Source organism: Phascolarctos cinereus, unplaced genomic scaffold (assembly GCF_003287225.1).
Source record: "Phascolarctos cinereus isolate Bilbo 61053 unplaced genomic scaffold, phaCin_HiC Scaffold_9;HRSCAF=440, whole genome shotgun sequence".
NCBI classification, from domain to species: domain Eukaryota; kingdom Metazoa; phylum Chordata; class Mammalia; order Diprotodontia; family Phascolarctidae; genus Phascolarctos; species Phascolarctos cinereus.
The window spans coordinates 18,267,840-18,285,764 of NW_027556402.1; the positions used below are offsets into that span (position 1 = coordinate 18,267,840).

The 17,925-nt window shown below is 37.7% G+C and overlaps 1 protein-coding gene across 4 annotated transcripts in view; it reads left to right on the forward strand.

The window, feature by feature from the left end:
* MTHFD2L (methylenetetrahydrofolate dehydrogenase (NADP+ dependent) 2 like) overlaps positions 1-17,925 on the forward strand; it is a 117,419-nt gene that overhangs the window by 45,800 nt on the left and 53,694 nt on the right. For all 4 annotated transcript variants that reach the window (XM_020988475.2, XM_020988477.2, XM_020988478.2 and 1 more), the window contains exon 6: positions 346-438. In XM_020988475.2, the coding sequence (XP_020844134.1) occupies positions 346-438 (93 nt within the window). The remainder of the gene's footprint in view (positions 1-345; positions 439-17,925) is intronic.

Consider the following 17,925-nt stretch of genomic DNA (forward strand, 5'->3'; position numbering starts at 1 on the left):
GGATACCTCTTGATTTGGAGTTATCACACCTGTGTTCAAATCCTGCTACTTACTGCCTGTTTGACGGTAAGCAAATTTCTAACCCTCTTCTTCCTCTTCTAAAGTGAGAGATTTGGAGTAAATGTCCCCTGTGTGCTCTAAATCTTGGATTCTGTGATCTATACTGCCAAGAGACTTCATATGAGGCTGGATTTCATGAAAGAAATGGTATCTTAGTGGCCTAAAAAAATTACTGTTCATGTCAAAGGAATGTCTTGAATAGAAGTAGCTTCCCTACTTGTATGTATAATGAAATGGCCACAATCTTGGTAAATATTAATGGGAGTTATTACATATTCATTTCAGGTGATGCAACAGTGACGATAACGCATAGATATACTCCAGAAGAGCAGCTGAAGATCCATACACAACTGGCTGATATTATCATAGTAGCTGCAGGTAAGTCCAATGGAAGAAAAGCCTGTACTCTGAATTTGTAACATGTGTTTGGTGGAAACCATTCCATTAAAGTAAAACTAATCCTAAGGATTTTCTCCTTAGATCGGGAAAGAATTCAAAGGGATAGAAATTCATCCTACTTTCCAAAACTTCTCTCTCACAAGCCATTTGGGAGTTACAATTTGAAACATTCTTAAACTTTAGGCACATTTCCCCAGTCAAGAATGAACCAGGGTTCACAGTTTACGTAATAGACTCAGAATAACAGTAGTTACTGTAAATATTAATGTGCTTTAGAGAATCATTTCCCTGAATTCCCTTCTGACACTCCCTCTAAGGATTTTCCTTTTAATGTGGTGCAAAGTAAACCCAAGAGTTCTGACCATTTCCAGAAGTCATCAAAATCTTCTTCTCTTTTTTAATCTGATCTACTGAAGTACTAGAAACCAAGGAAACTGCTCTTGAGTGCATCTACCAAAGGGACTCTGGACTATATCTAATCACTGTCCTAATTGTATCCTCAGGGAAAAGAGTCCAATTTTCTCAAAAAAAAAAGTGGTTAGACCTTTGGTTTGGAGGGAAAAGGGACATAATGCAGGGGGTCAGAAAACTTTTTGGCAAATATCCAGATAGTAAATATTTTAGGCCTTGCTGGACAAAAGGCAAAAATCAAGGTTATTATGAAAGTATGAGAAAATTTTTTTTCACAAAATTTTAATTGATGAAATAAAAATTATTTATAAATAAAATATTGGTAAAATTCAAAATGTAATCATATCTCAGCACAATTTTTATAATAGAGGTCTATTTATTAGAAGAATATGATTTTTGGGGGGAGGAAGAGAACATTTCCCTATCATCAAAATCAATTACAAATATTTGTCTGCTAATCTTATCTGTGGGGAGATTTTATGTAATAATAATAACTAACATTCATATAAGCACTTAATATGTGCTTTTAGCTTATAGTAAACTTGTGAGCATATATTTACAGGCAGATAGAGTTGCATCAGGATAGGAAATAGAACTTCTGGTCATCTATTTTATTAGAATATTGTCTTTGGGATAAGGAGACCTGGGTTGAAACATCAGCTGAATCACTTGTATTTCCTCGGGAAAGTCATATCCTCTTTAAAGGCTAAGCACTTTGACAAATATCTCATTTGATCCTCACAAAAACCCTGCAAGGTAGGTGTTATTATTATCCCTATTTTATAGATGAGGAAACTGAAGCAAACAGGTTAAATGACTTGCACAGGTTCCCACAGTTCATAAGTGTCTGAATTTGGATTTGAACTCAGGTCTTCCTGACCCGGGTGCTCTATCCACTGCACAATTCAGCTGCCGCTATATTTCAAATTTGAAAATGCCTTTTCATACCGAGAAATACTGCCAACTACTGCTGTCAGTCAATGAGTGTATGATTTTAATTGCACATATTCATTGCTTAGAAGTCATTTATAAATTCTGTTAGATTCTTTTCTTGATATTTGCTTTTAGTTCATCATTATATTGTACATTAATCACTTCCAGTTGAAGATTAAGCAGAAGCTTCCCAATTGAACAGTTAAATGAATTGTGAAATATGGACATTTCTTTTGTATTTGCATCGAGGCCCAAAAAACTTTTCTGGAACTGTAGTTTGAGCTCAGAAAACATATCTGCTGCAAATTTGTTTGGGAATGGAGACATCACTTTTTGTTTTAACTCTTGATGTTACCGAAAGTGTATAAAGCAGCTTGACATAGGATTCAAATATTAGTGTTCACTGAATTGATTTAACTTTAGTATAAGTTTTACATATAAATACTATTTTGCCTAGTTAACTTTAAGTTGACTTCATTAAGAAACATGAAACTTGAAGCAAAAGCTAATTTCTAAAGCCATTCAGTGTTCTACTGTAGTGGTTGGAGGTTGAAGTGGTTCCTCCCATTTAGAAAAAATTTCAATCTCACTTCTCAACTTCAAAAATGATAATTTTTCTCTCTCTTCTTTTCTTGTTTTGATATGGAGGGTATGCTTTGGTAATAAAAATAAATAAAATGTCATGACATGGTGACACATGGCAATGAAAATGGTATCATTATAACTATGTCACTGCAATCTGTAGTGTGCTGAGCAGCAGTGGGAAGGGATGACAGTGTTATATACGGTTTCTGTTGAAGCTATCAGCTCTGCCATTGTAGGGGGAAAGCAGTCATAGACAATGCATAAATAAATGATCATGATTGGGTTCTAATAAAACTTTATTTGTGGACACGGAACGGTGAATTTCATATATTTTTTCATGTATCACAAAATATTATCCTTCTTTTGATATTTTTTTCAACAATTTAAAAAATGTGAAAATCACTGCAGGCTATACAGAAACAGGTGGCAAGCCAGGTTGGCCTATGGGCTACAGTTGCTTGACCTCTGACTTAGTGCAAGGCATTTTGAATTATTCATAAAGAAAGACAGATAAGTGTTTTTCATTCAGGTTGGACCAAGGACGTTAGCCTAAAATCCCGATATATAGCCTAGAGAAGTACTGGGGAGGGTGGGGGTGGGGGGGAATTTAGTATGCTTTCATATTCCTTATTGCTATTTATCAGGATGTTATCAATGGAATAATTCCAGCCCTAAAGCTTATAAATTAGGAAAAGCAGTACCCTAGGAATCATATAACTATATGGCTAATTGATGCTGAGCATTAGCAGCTTGTGATTTTGAAGATTATGACTTTGATGGCATTTATGACCTCATATCAAATGGGTATTGGGAAGATGGGGATTACATAGACTTTTGATTTTCGCAACCTACAAGATATAGGACTAGATCTTTTCTCTAATCCTCATAGCCTTTCAAGCCTTTCCAAAATGTAAGTTATGGACAGAGATAAAGCAATTTCAGCTATTTCCATAGTCTAGGACACTAACATCCAAAATAAGGTTTAAAAAAAAAACAACTCAACAACAACTTGAATTGTAGAGAAGGCTAATTCCTAACCCCTAACTCAGCATCTCTTTACTATTACCTGGCACCCTCTCAACAGCAGGGCTTCATTAGCAGGCTGAGATGCTTGGGATGGAACTCAGCTCAACACCCCGACACCAACCCTTCCTTTCCCTTCATATATACATGAATGGAGCTGAGGAGATCCAAATGCTGAACAACGAATATTTGCTCAGACTGAGATATCAATGAGGATCTCTACAATAATGAGCAATTGTAGCAGCACTTTGCTACAAAAGACCTCAGCCAGAGAATAAAGGAACAGTGGGAGTGGAAATTGGGGAGTATTGCAAAATGAAGGAAAATTCATCAGCATCTGTTGAGAGAGAGGACCCTCAGGATGCTCAGGAGAGCATGGAACCACAGCAGGATGTTCCTAAATGGTTTAAAAGAGAAATAAGAATCATGAAAGCAGAATTTATATCCTTCACAGAAAAAATAATTGACAGAATAGAAAAATTTGAATCTATAGTTGAAGCATGGATGTCAAGAAAAGGAGAACTCAGCTGTAAAGTAAACCTCCCCTTTTGGAGTTAAAGCCCAAGTATAGCATTCTGGTAATGGTCTGTATCCAGGACAGTTAAATAAAATAAAATAATAAAATAACCACAGAGCTAAACAAATTCAAGAAACTGTGATCATTAAATGTCTCTGGGATGCTTGGGTGCCAAAGGCAAGAATTAACCTTTAAGGTCCCCTTTAGCTACGAAAACTGTGAGCCTAAATCAATTTCCTACATGGAAACCACCCTGATCAAAGATACAGAATGCTTTGATTTATGGACCTTGACATATTCCTACCACCAGAGGGCACCAATTAGATATGTGGAACGCTGGCCACACACCTTTGTCTTAATCTTGGCCTGAAGACATTTTGTATGAAAACAATAGACACCAGTTGTATCCCTTTTTCTTATGTCCCTAAACAAAGACTGTGATCTATGCATCATATAGATATGGGTCTATATCCTATGATTAGGATAAAAGAAGACAGATGAACACTGAAAAAGAACAATCTAATACATTCCATCAATGAAGGAAAAGACCATTCACAAAGACAATTTGAGAAATTCAGCAAAATAAGTGGATTGTTATAAGATAGATCACTGATTAGAGAGTTAAACACCAGAATTGCTAGCCAAAGCTAGAGGATGTTTTTATTCATTGTTCCACATCTGTGCATGTATACACGCATATATACACATACATACATACATACATATACATATACACATATACACATATACATATACATACATATATATACATACATATGCACATGCCCAAGGGCTATATCCCTCTTAACACCTGTTTTTACATTTGAAAACTATTCCACTCCTGGGCAGCTAGGTGGCAGTGGATAGAGCACCTGCCCTGAAGTCAGGAGGACCTGAGTTCAAATCCAGCCTCAGACCAAACACTTGACACTTACTAGCTGTGTGACCCTGGGCAAGTCACTTAACCCCAATTGCCAAAACAGAAAAAAAAGAAAAAAAAAAAGAAACTACTCCACTACAACTAGGCCTCCACCATTTTGGACTTGTAAAATTGATTATTTGAATCCAAGGATGAGGCTGCATTTATCCCTAATGAATTTTATCCTATTAGATTCAGCTTAATGCAAAAGCCTGCCAGGATCTTCTGTTTGGCATTCAAGGGCCTTAACAACTGGCCCCAATCTTTCCCACTTTATTGTATGTCTCTCCCCTTTACTCACTCTACATTCCAGCCAAACTGGTCTTCATGCTGTTCCTTAAGCACATTCCATATCCTGTCTCCCTCCCTTTGCCCTGGCTTTTCCCCATGCCTTGAATGCACTCCCTCTTCATTTCTGTCTTTTAGTTTCTTTCAAAGCTTAGCTCAAATTATACGTCCTACTCGAAACCTTTCTTGATTCTTCTAGGTGCTAGGATATTTCTCCCATTACTTTTTTGTTTTTATTTTGATGTTTTAAAACATAGATCACATATTATACATATATTTTCATAGATTTATATATGTATACATACAGATATATACATATATAGTAATATTTTTGCTGTTCAGTCATTTCAGTCATTCCCAACTCTTCGTGACCCCACTTGCAGTTTTCTTGGCATCAATGCTGAAGTGGTTAGCCATTACATGTTCATATAAATACTATTTATATATAATACACATGTTATGTATATATTTTACATGTTTATGTATAAACACAAATAAAATGTGTGTATTATATGCATATGCAAATAATGTGTATGTATTTATATTATGTATTAGACATACATACATGTAAGTAATATGCCCATATTTAATGTTATATTACATTTAATATTTTATATTATAATATATAATGTGTTTACTATATATAAATATAATATATACTATATATACATATATAATACATATACAATGTGTGCATGTGTGTGTATATATATATATGTATACACATATGTATATATAAAATGAGATAGTAAGAAAGAAGTGTAAGTTCCTTAAAAGCAGAGACTGTTTTGATTTTTTCTATTTGTATGCCCAGACCTTGGCACATAGTAAATACTTGGCCTTTTTGTTCTGTCATTTAACGGTTTTCTCTCTCTGTGAGCAAACAGGGGAAAAAAGGATTGAGCAGATCAGATTTTCCCCTTTCTTTTCAAATCTTTGTTACTAAGCATGTCTCACTGAGCAGAGAAAGAGGGAGGAATACATTTGGAAAGGAAGATGATATAAAACAAAAGTTGTCAGAAGAATGGACAACATAAGGGAAATGAATCAAGCAGGTGTGTTGGGAGAAGTCAGATAAGTAAGAGAAGAAATAGGAGACAGCAGCTCGGAGGAGGGAGTGGTCAACATTGCCAAATGCTTCAGAAAAGTCAATAAGGATAAAGACTGAGAAAAGACTATCAGATGTAGCCCGTAAATCATTGCTAGTAGCCTAAGAGATAGCAGCATCAGCTGAATGATGCAGTTGGAAGCCAGCTTGCAAATGGTTGAGAAATAAGTGGGAAGTGACCAAGTGGAATCAGTGAGTGTAGAAGCTTTGACTAGGGGTTGAGCTGTGAAAGGGATGAGATATAGAATTATAACCTGAGAGAACGGTAGGATCAAGTAAACGTTTTTCTTGAGATCTTACTGATGCTGGCTGTTGACCAGGATAGATTTGTAAACGGTAGGGAAGTAGCCAGGAGATAAGAAAAGATTGAAAATTAGGGACAGGTGGAGGAATTGAAGGGGCAACATATTGAAGGAGAAGGGAGAAGGTGAGACTGGGGGCATAAGTAAAGAATTGGTGTGTTTGTAAGAGGGACCCCTCCTTCGTCTGAGACAGAACGAAGGAGGTGACAGCCAGGGATGATGATGAGAAGATCTGGAATGCATAGTTTGGTGAGGTCCTCTGCCGCGAAGGAGGGAGTAGAGGTCATGTGAATTGAATAATTGAATAAGACAGGAGACTTGGAACATTTGTTGAGGAGAATGGGCTGAAGAATCAATGAGAGAAGAATCAAAAGGATTGATATGAAGCAGGAAGGGGGGGCCCAGTTAAGATTAAATAACGTAAACCTATAGTTAGGTCAACCGAGCTGTGAGACATCCTCCATCCACTTTTAGGCAGTGGAGTAGGCAGATAGTAGCTGCAATCCAAGTCTGGAATTTGGAAAAGCCGGAGTGGCACGAGGCTCAGTGGGCAGGGGACACAGAGGGGAGTGAAAGTTGGAACTGATGAGTTCTATATTTAAGTTTTTGAAGGGAGGAAAGTAAGTCTAGAATTGGGGTTCTGTCTGGGAAAACAAGTGGTGACTGGAAGTTGCAGTAAGGGCAGGTAATAGGTTTGTGAGGAATAAGCTTCAGGGGAAAAGGAAGGGCAGAAGGTTAGGATTAGAGGAACGTTACAAATAGTGGAGTGATGGTGGGTGATAGTAAGAAGCGGGTTGTGGTCAGTGGCGTTCTGGTAAAGTGTTTAAGAACGGGCTCTCAGAGACAAAACAAAAGAAAACCAAAAAATCCAAACAAACCCAAAATGTACAAAATGCTTTTAAGTTCAATCTAGATTATTAATTATTAATATTTTTCCATTCCTTTCTTAAGCCTAGACAATGAATAAAACGATAAAGTTCTACTTGGTCACATTTGCCAATTTCTGGGGCATAAATGAAAATTTATGCTGAAAATTTAACAGTTAGCCAGTGATGGTGGCTGGCTGTAGCATACTCCTGAATTACCATATCTATGTGGTGGAGCTATAGTGTAGTAAGGTGCAGCTCGTGGGAATTGAGCATATTGATCATCCAGGAAGCAGCGAAAGTTAAAGGAAAAACCAAATGTAAATTGAAGTGCCCAGGAAGGAGGATGGAAGTTGTGGAGAGAAAGACTATGAGCCCGTGGATGAATTCCTGAGAAAGGAGGGAGAATGATCTAGGGTCTAGTAGAGAACAGCATTGAAGATCTGGACTGAGTGAACCTCAAAGGATGAGAGATTGCTGAGAAATGGTAGTAAGAGAGAGGATGGGCAGAGTTTGATACCGATGAAGTAGAGGGGACTGACTGACAGTGGATGGATGTGAGGGAGCTAGGAGTGCTAGCCAGAAGAGAATGGTGCTTGGTTGGGTAACCTGGGGATCAACCACAAGAATTCTGGGAGGAGCTATAGGGCTTGTCACACTCTTCATAGCAGCAATGGTGCTGCTGATTTAAATATCATTCCCTGAGCAAGAAGCAGGGGGTGGGGGATTCTTGGGTATATGGGCAGTCCCTGGCCCTGCCTGAGAGTCAAAGGCAGGGAGGGATCAGTCTTTGGCTGGCTAAGGGACGGGGGGTGAGGCTAGTACACATCTTTCAATCATCAGCTGGCCAGCACAGCCCTGAGCTTATTTGAATGTTGAGTAGATTAACTTTCCCTAGGTGGCTTGGATGGGGATGGGGGTGAGAGATTAGGAGGAGTATCATTCTGGAAGGTCTGTGGTCATAAGGCTATATCTTCCCAAAAAATAAGCCATCATGTAAATATGTGAGAAATAAACGAATGGATTTGGGAATGGGTATCAGAGAAGGAGATAATTCTCTCAAATAGCGTAATTGAAACAGGCAGGGTCGGATCATTGTCCTAACTTGACTGTCAGCATACATGGAAGCAATCCCATCTTGGAGAAGTAAGAATAGGAGGAGGAGTCACATGATGTTTCAGAGAGATTGATACAATACCTGGGAGATGACAATGAAGAATGTGATGATGAAATATTTTGAATTAGCCTAAAGGGGCGGAGGTGGTAAAAGGAAACCAGTTGTGATCATTTACTGAAGACCACCAGAATATCATAAAAATGTAAAAATCATTCTTTGAGGCACTCAAGTTCATCTAGAGATACCATTGTGAAGTTAATTATCTATTTTTTCTGTGAAATGACTTCAACTAATGTTTAAGAAGATTTCAGGGAGTATGGGATAAAGAACATGGAGTTAGAAAAGTTGGTTTCACATCTTGGCACTACCTCTACAGCCTTGAATGAACAACTTCACCTCTTAGCCCTCAGTATCCTCATCTGTGAAATGGGAGGGCCTAATCCTGTGATTTGAGGTGATTAAGAAGATTTGAGAGGCAGTATTGTGAAAAGATAGAGAGCTATTATCGAAGCCACTATGACTTGGGCTCAAGTCTTGTCTCTGCCACATGCTCTCTATTTGACCTTGGACAAGTCAAGCTCCTCAGTGCTTTAGGAAACTCCCTAAGACTATAAAGTCTGTTTATATATAGACTATTGCATTTATAAAGATTATTGTATTGGTTAAGGGAGCTTTCTCAATGGGGAGTGCCCTATATTAATGAAATCACAAGTCTTATCCCCATTCCTATACCCAAGAGTATTTGATAAGGAAATCTGAGGAGCCTCCATATCAAAGAACACGGAGATAATAGGTAAAGGAGGCATCATGCATAGGAGATAAGGTGCCAGACTTAGATTCATGGTAGAATCACTGTGGTGTGTGGGGGTTTACTTTATATCCAACAACATTGCTCATGTTGTTTCAGTTAGCATTTTAGGTGACTTGCTGGGGTTCTCTAAGGAAACCATCATATCACCTGCAAAAAGTGATAATTTTGTTTCCTCTTTGACTATGCTCATTCCTTCAATTTCTTTTTCTTGTCATTGCTATAATTAGCATTTCTAGCACATATGCATTTCTAGTATAGTTACTGAATAGTAATAATATAATTGCTTTGCTCCTGGTCTTATTGGAAAGGCATTATTATTATCCCCATTGCAGATAATGCTGGCCCTTGGTTTTATATAGATTCTGTTTCATTTTTCTTCTTTAAAGAATATATAATTATATTAATATAGTTACTGTGTGTATCTTGGTGACTTGATTTACAAATATTCATACTCTGTTTTAAACAGAATTTCTCTTTCTATCTCTTCTTGCTCTATTTTGCTGGTAACAAACAGAAATGTTGATTCTTTGGGATGGATTGTCATCTAAATAAATTTTTATGGATTTGTAATTATGCCTCTTGTGTTTAAGATCACCAATCCATCTTTCACATGGCTGCCAAAGTCATTTTTAACTTTTTTCTCTTAAAATGTTTTCTTGTTGCTCCTTTCTTAGTGTTATATAACTGTCACTTTCCAATGCCGGCCACTCCCAATAGAACTCTCTCTTGCAACAGATAATCACAGTTGACGATTGGTTTCACCATCATTTTTAGAAGTCACAATGAATCACTGCATGTGTCCAAGTTCTGAAGTTTATCAATGTCGTTTTCTTTACATTATTGTTGTCATCATATAAACTGTCCTGGTTTTTCTTGCTTTGTCTGTCTGTTTTCTTTAAATTTTTCATGTTTGTCTTTTTGTGTGGCATGGTAATATTCCTTTATATTTATATACCGTATTGTATTCAGCCACTTTCCAATGAAGGCATTCACTTTCCTTCCAGCTCTTTGCTATTACCCCACTCCCCAAAAAAGATGCTAAAGTATTTCTGTATAGCTGAGACCTTTCTGTCTTCAACCTCTTGCTGTTTACGGCTAGTAGAGTCATTGTTGGGTCAAAGGGCATATATAGTTTATTGACTTTTAAAATATAATTCCAAATTGTTTTCTAGAACATTTGGGCCAATCCGTGGTTCTACCAAAAGTACATTAATGTTCCTGCCTTCCCACAGTCCCTCCAAAACTTACTGTTTTCCTCTTTTGTGATCTTACCAGTCTGATGAATGTGCAATAAAACCTGAGTTGTATTACTTTACATTTCTCTTAGTATTAATGATTCAGAGCATGTTTGTTTCATATGATTGTTGATAAATTGCATTTTTCCTTTTAAAATTTTCTTGTTCATATCTTTTGACCACTTATCTTTTGGGGAATGCCTCTTATTCTTATGTGTTTGTATCAGTTCTGCATATATTTTTGGATATCAGCTCTTTGTTGCCAATTTTTGCTTCAAATGTTGAATTTGGTGAAACATAAATAAGAGAAAACTAGACAGAATACAAGATACACTTTAAGCTTGGCTTCTTTCACATAGCTTTTATTTTCATGAAATTGGGGAAAGTCCTTAATCAAATGGAGAGTGCTACCAATCCTCAGGACCCATGAAAATTAAATCTCTCTACTTCCTCCAAATATCGATCTCTGAACCTTCTCCCAAAGGCTTTCTGCCCATCTTAGGAAGTGTAGGATTGAGTTCATTCTCAGAATGTTCAAAGATGGTTGAGCTCTTGTCCCCTCCAGCTTAACAATTGTAGCTTCGTCATCATGACCATAGCATCTCTGGGGCCACCCCTTTAATGAGAGTGTATCTAAAGCAGAGGAAATGGGCGATTCAGTGCAGCAACTTGGGGGATATTCTTATGAACTCCATCATGCAGAACCCAATGACTAATCCAAAACTTTCTGCTCCTTTTTCTGACATTATTGCCACAATCAACTTGAGAAGCTTCTTTCAAAGGGCTCTCTGTTCCCAATAGAGTTTTCACACTATCATTGTCTTACACTAACTCCTTGGAACATGGCGAGTTGGTATTCAAGATGTCAGAGGCTCGAGGGCAGAAGTTTAAAAAGACCTGGCCCAGGGGGTACAGTTTATAGAGACTTTGGATTCGATGTTGTTGGCTTGCAGCCCTAGGCACATAGCACCAGATCCCTAGAATGGGAAAGGGCCTCAAATGTCGTCTACTCCATTTATAGTCTTCCCTGATTTATCCCCAATTTTTTTCTATCCCTAGCTTTTCTGCTTGCAGATCCTCCATCTTCAGAAAATCTCATTCTCAAATCTGTCCTTCCCCTCTCATAATACCGGTCTGATAGCCTAACAAATAATTTAGTATCTTGGTACTTCAGAAGATCCTTGAACTAATCTATATGATTCCCTCCAATGGGGTTGATTGTAACCCTAGCAAGGCTCTTGTTCTGTTCAGCTCTTGTCCATATCCTTTTCTACAACATCCAAAGGATTGAACTCACACTCTAGTGATCTTCTTCCAGGTAGTTTGACATTTAGGGATATTAATTGATCATTAATTAGCCCTCATTCTTTCTGCATGACAAAATCACCTCCTTATCTGTCCATGTATCTCTTTGAGGAAAGAATTTACATCACTTCTTCTGTGTAATTCTTTGTTGGTTATATGTTACCACCTACTTTTATCTTTCATTCATCTTGCCATTCCCTTTGGGTGACCTGAGATTTTAATTCTTTGGAGATAATGCTATTATTCCATGACTTGAAACCATGACATCACCAAAAGAATATTGATGTTAAAAATATGGCCCTTTGTTTCAAGAAGAAGCTTGGAGTCATTAAAAGTATTTTATGATTTCTTTCTCTTTCTTTCTTTCTTTCTTTCTTTCTTTCTTTCTTTCTTTCTTTCTTTCTTTCTTTCTTTCTTTCTTTCTTTCTTTCTTTTTCTTTCTTTTTCTTTCTGTAAATAGTATTTTATTTTTTCCTATTACGTGTAACGACAATTTTCAACATTCATTTTTAGAAGATTTTGAGTTCCGAATTTTTCTCCCTCCCTTCTTCCATTCCTTCCCCCCTTCTCAAGACAGCAAGCAATCTGATATGGGTTGTACGTGTGTAATCATGAAAACGTATTTCCACATTAGTCATGTTGTGAAAGAAAAAACAGAACAAAAGGGGGAAAAATCACATAAAAAAGCAAAAATAATATGCTTTGATCTTCATTCAGATTCCATAGTTCTTCCACTGAATGTGGATAGCATTTCCTGTCAGTATTGTGTAATTTCTCAGATGACATCCAACCTACTTTTTTCCTCCTCACCTATTCTGGGCATAATTTATCATCTAACCATAGTGTCTGTATAAGATGTATATACTGATGGGTCAATGCTTCTGCGTATCATAGTCTAGACAACTGTCCTTTTCCACACACTTGGTTTTTTTCCTGGTCTGAGAGTTAGGTTAAGTTGTTAAGTGATTACGAATCACATTTAAGAGGCTTTGAAATTTTCCAGGTAATGATGCAATCAGCACGATGCCATCTATAAAGAGGAGAATCTTTCTAAAGAATCTTTCACTATCTCTAGGGAATCCCTTTTCTGTTTGTACTCTGTTGGAAATTCTCCATGACAACAGCAAATGACTTAGTGAACACATGCCTCATGTCTTACTCCTTGCTTGATAATGATAACCACCTAACTGAAATAATAATGTCCTAAATGAAATCCATAACCACTTAAAGTAAATTAGCCTAGCTAGTGGATCAAGGAAAATCAAAAATACAAAGAAGGCTTAATAATAATTTTCATTGTCATCATTATCAATGCAAGGTAATGTGGTGTAATGGATAAAATACCATTCTTAGTGATGGGAAGACCTAGGTTCAAGTTTCACATCTGACAAATATATACTAGTTGCTTGGCTCTGGGTGGCATTTAACCTCTCAATCCTCTAGACCACAGGTGTCAAAACACATGGATACATCACTCCTATTGCCTGAAACAGATTAAAATGTAATTGGAAAATTTTTGAAAAAAATAAATAAATGATACATCATAGATAATATTACGTTTTAGGATGGCCGAGTGGCTCACTGGATAGAGTGTTGATCCTGGAGTCAGGAAGACTTGTCTTCATGAGCAAATCTAGCCTCAGATACTCACTAGCTGTGTGACTCTGGGCAAGTCACTTAAGCCTTTTTGCCTCAGTTTCCTCATCTGTAAAATAAGCTGGAATAGGAAATGGCAAGCCACTCTAGTATCTTTACCAAGAAAATCCCAAATGGGGTTATGAAGAGTCAGACATGAGTAAAATGACTGGACAGCAACAACAAATATTGCATTTTAAAACTAAATCAATATGCATTCTTCAGAGATTCTCAAGTATGCTTTAATGACCTTCGTTTCAGTTTGACACCACTGCCCCCAAGAATATAAGTGGCAGAGAAGGTATCACACTATATTGGTGATAAAGTCTTCATCTGGAAGAACCCAACACCAGTAAACTCATAGATCTAGTGCCTATCCCTATTTTCATCAATAATTTAATAAAATTAAAAAATATATATTTGATTGTTAAACTAATAGCCACGCGAGTATTTTGGTGTACAAATGAATGACTATACTACTTCACTTTTTATAATATTGAAAGTTTTAGATGATGAAGGGGCTACAGTAACCTAAAGCAGGATGATCTGAAAGATGGCATTGGTTCTAATTTGTGAAAGACTTGTGTCTAAGGTTTGAAAACAAAATAATAAATTCCAGGTAAACTCCACTAAGAAATAGAAGCCCAACCCCATCTCCAGAGGCCCTGTAGTCAGGAAGTCTAAAGTTCAAATACAGCCTCAGACACTTACTAGCCATGCAACTCTGGGGAAGTTGCTTAACCTATTTCTGCCTCAGTTTCCTCAACTATAAGATGGCGATCATAATAACACTTACCTCCTAGGGTAGTTGTGAAAAATCAAATGAAATGATATTTGTGAAGCATTTAGCACAGTGACTGGCACATAGTGGGAGCTTCATAAATAATTCTTCCTTCCTTCCCTTCCCAACCATAACAACAACCACAACTACCATAACCAACAACAATGAACATTTGTATACTGCTTTAACATTTACAAAGACCTTTGCAAAATTAATCTGATTTATCCTCACAACAATTCTAGAGAGAGAATGAAGGTACCATTATTACTCCCATTTTTTTTTTTTAGTTTTTATTTATTTATTTTAGGCAATTGGGGTTAAGTGACTTGCCCAGGATCACTGGGATAGTATGTATCAAGTGTTTGGGGTGAGGCCGGATTTGAACTCAGGTCCTCCTGACTTCAGGGCCGGTGCTCTATCCACTGCTCCACCTAGCTGCCCCCTCCCATTTTGTATATGAAGAAACTGAAGCAGACAGAGGTTAAGCAGCTTCCCCAGACACAGCTAGTATCTAAGGCTGGATTTGAATTCAGGTATTCTTGACTCTAGTCATGGTGCTCTATCCACTATGTCATTGGGTATCATCATATTCGAGTTTTATCTAAAAGTGCCTATGTTATAAAGGCTTCTACATCTCCTAAGTTTCATAATTGTTAATGCTTTATTGGTAAGTGTTGAAATAAGTTATTCCTTAAACTCTAAACCAGGGGTGAGGAACCTTTGGCCTTCAGGCCACATTTGGCCCCACCCCTGCCCTAAACTAGCTCTAATATTTTAGCTCAAAACTAGTCAAGTGAGTCAACTAAAAAAACAATAAAACTATTTGGGATGTTTTTTCTCTAGCTTGTGGTCCCTCGCCTTCCAGAGGCCAGGAACCTGCAGCCTCTAGGCCACATGTGGCCTCAAGACTGAAGGCTAAGTTAGCCCAAAGCATACTGTCCTACTTCTTCTGTTTCAGGCTTCTGCTTCACAAATATTCAAAAGTGCCTATTCTATAGAAAGATTTGAGAAATAGAGGTACTTAACCTGTACAACAATGTCACGTCCTAGACCTGTAGGTGGGAAATAGGGTCTGGGCATAGCCACTTCATTCTTGTGTGTATAAGGTGTCACAGCCTGCCCCAGCACAAAGTTCCAAGAATTAAGGCTGAAGAAAACTCCCAATGGAAAATGCCAGAAGATTAAGATAATAACGCCATGGTTACAAGCAGAACCTCAGAATGATGGAAATATTGACTCGGAGAGCTCCAAGAATGGATAAAAAAAAGAAGGAAGAGGTGAAATAAAAGAAAAAGAATGAAATTAGAGTATTTGGAAAAAGAATAAATAGCTAAGGGCAAGGGGGAAAGTTAGTGGTCACCTCCTTAAAGAAACCCCAAATTAAATATCCTCAGAAATGCCAAATCCAAAATCCAGAGCTTCCAGGTTGAAGAAAAGCTTCCTCAAGAAACCAGGAAGAAAAAAGTCAAGTACCATGGAACCAGGGTAGCTGGGTGATGCAGAGAATAGAGTACTGCGCCTGGAGTCAGGGAGACTCATCTTCTGGAGTTCAAATCTGGCTTCAGATCCTTACTAGCTGTGTGATCCTGGGCAAGTCACTTCACCCTCTTTGCCTCAGTTTCCTCGTCTGTAAAATGAGCTGGAGAAGGATATGGCAAATCACTCCAGTATCTTTGCCAAGAAAACCCCAAATGGGGTCATGGAGTGTCAGACAGGACTGAAAGGACTGAACAAAAACTAATTAAACTGATCTCCCTGCCACAAGTCTTTATCTTCCATTCAGCCACCAATGTGATTTTCTTAAAGCATAAGTCTAACCATGTCATACCCTTTACCCCCACTTCAGTTAATTTTTGGAGCAATCTTTTACCCCTCTGTCTTTCTCTGTGTCTCTTTCTCTGTCTCTGTCTCTCTGTATGTGTATATATACATACATACACACAAATATATGTATATATACATATACATATTTATGCATATACACATATATATGCACATGTATGTTTCTCTATTTGTCATTGAAGGCCTTTTATAAGGGGGCTGGTGCATCAACTTTGTCATAAGGGAACTGTTTCCCTATTTTCCAGCGGCCACTGGGACTGTATCTTTCATCCTGTAAATTGGATGCTCTCTGAAGGCAGGGATGGCTTTCTCTTTTCTCTGTTTGCCTAACACCCAGCAAATCTTCCATATAGCAAGTATTCAGTACTTAATATTATATACTTAATATTATATACTTGTCGAATTTATTGATCTAAATTTTTAATAGCATGCCTATTGTTTTCAAATAATGTAAATGAAAACATCTGGAAAAAAATTAGATGATATTTGTTTGTGTTTGTGATTTGCAAATTATCTTATGTGTAATCATCTGAAGCTGCTTATCTGTCATGATTATTTTTGTTGTGATTGTTCTAAAGGCCTATCGATCCATTCTCTTATTTTCTAGAAACCAGGGCCCAGTTAGAAGCTCTTTCTAGCTTCTTCCTCTTATTCTGATGTGTTTCTTTTCACCTTTTCCCACTGATCCCTGGGCTTCCTGCTTCCCCATGCTTGAAAAGCCAAGAAGAATCCTCCCTTGGTAAGTGGTCATTCCAACAAGTGGTCATTCCACACCTCTGCTTGAACTCCCCCATTGACAGGGAGGTCCTCTCTCACAAGGTCTTGCCAGAAGGTGAAGAAGAGGGGCAAATTATCTAGAGGCCTTCTCTAGGGCACACTCAGCCTTTGGATTCTTTGGGAGCCATGAATATCTTGTTTGTATCTTCTCACCAAGGCTTAATATGGCATGAGATCAAACCCAGTGACTCAGTGCCTGCACCTGCAGGTTAGGGGTATAGAGACATAATTGAGGAGTGGTGACTGTCTTCCAATGCCTGAAATGGAAGAGAGTGTCACTGTGCTTTTTAGTGTGGGTAGGGACCTTTATAAGAGTCATTATCCTTTTTGCAATATGTTCAGATTGTGTAGTGTTGAATGGAACTTCCTAACATGTAATAACTAGCAGAAAGTGAAATGATTTCATCAGACCTATGATCAGTCATCAATGGGTTGAGGCTTATGAGCACCATTTGTTCTTCTGAGCCACAGGTTTGATACCAACTGCCATGTTTTTCTTAGAAAAGTATTTGAGTTCTGGTTTTAGAATGTCACATGGGAAAAATCACAGGCAGCTAGATTGAAAGGAAGCCCCTTGGTGTAAGATGAAGAGATCTCATGGCATGTAGTTGTTTAATGACAACTTTATATGGGCCTCTCATGCCTGGAAGAAATTCATGAAGTTGCCTGGATTTCAGGAGCCAGCCTGGTATGCCACTCCTCCATCAACTTAGATAATGCTCGAAGGGAAAAAAAGCCCTTGTTTTTACTGCCTTTGGTAGCCTGTGAGAGCTTTCGAGCTGATCCTAAAAATTTCCCCTGAAGCCTCCCCTCCAGTTTCTGTTCTGTGTGAGGTAATGTGTCTTAATTTTAGAATCTGCCTTCATTGAAAAGGTCAAGCTTCTGTGGCTTCTTCATACAAATAGGGATGGGGGTAGTCAATGGGATGGCCAATAACAACAACAACAACAATAATAATAACAATAACAAGTATTTCTATAACGCTTTAAGGCTTATGAAAGACTTTAGAAA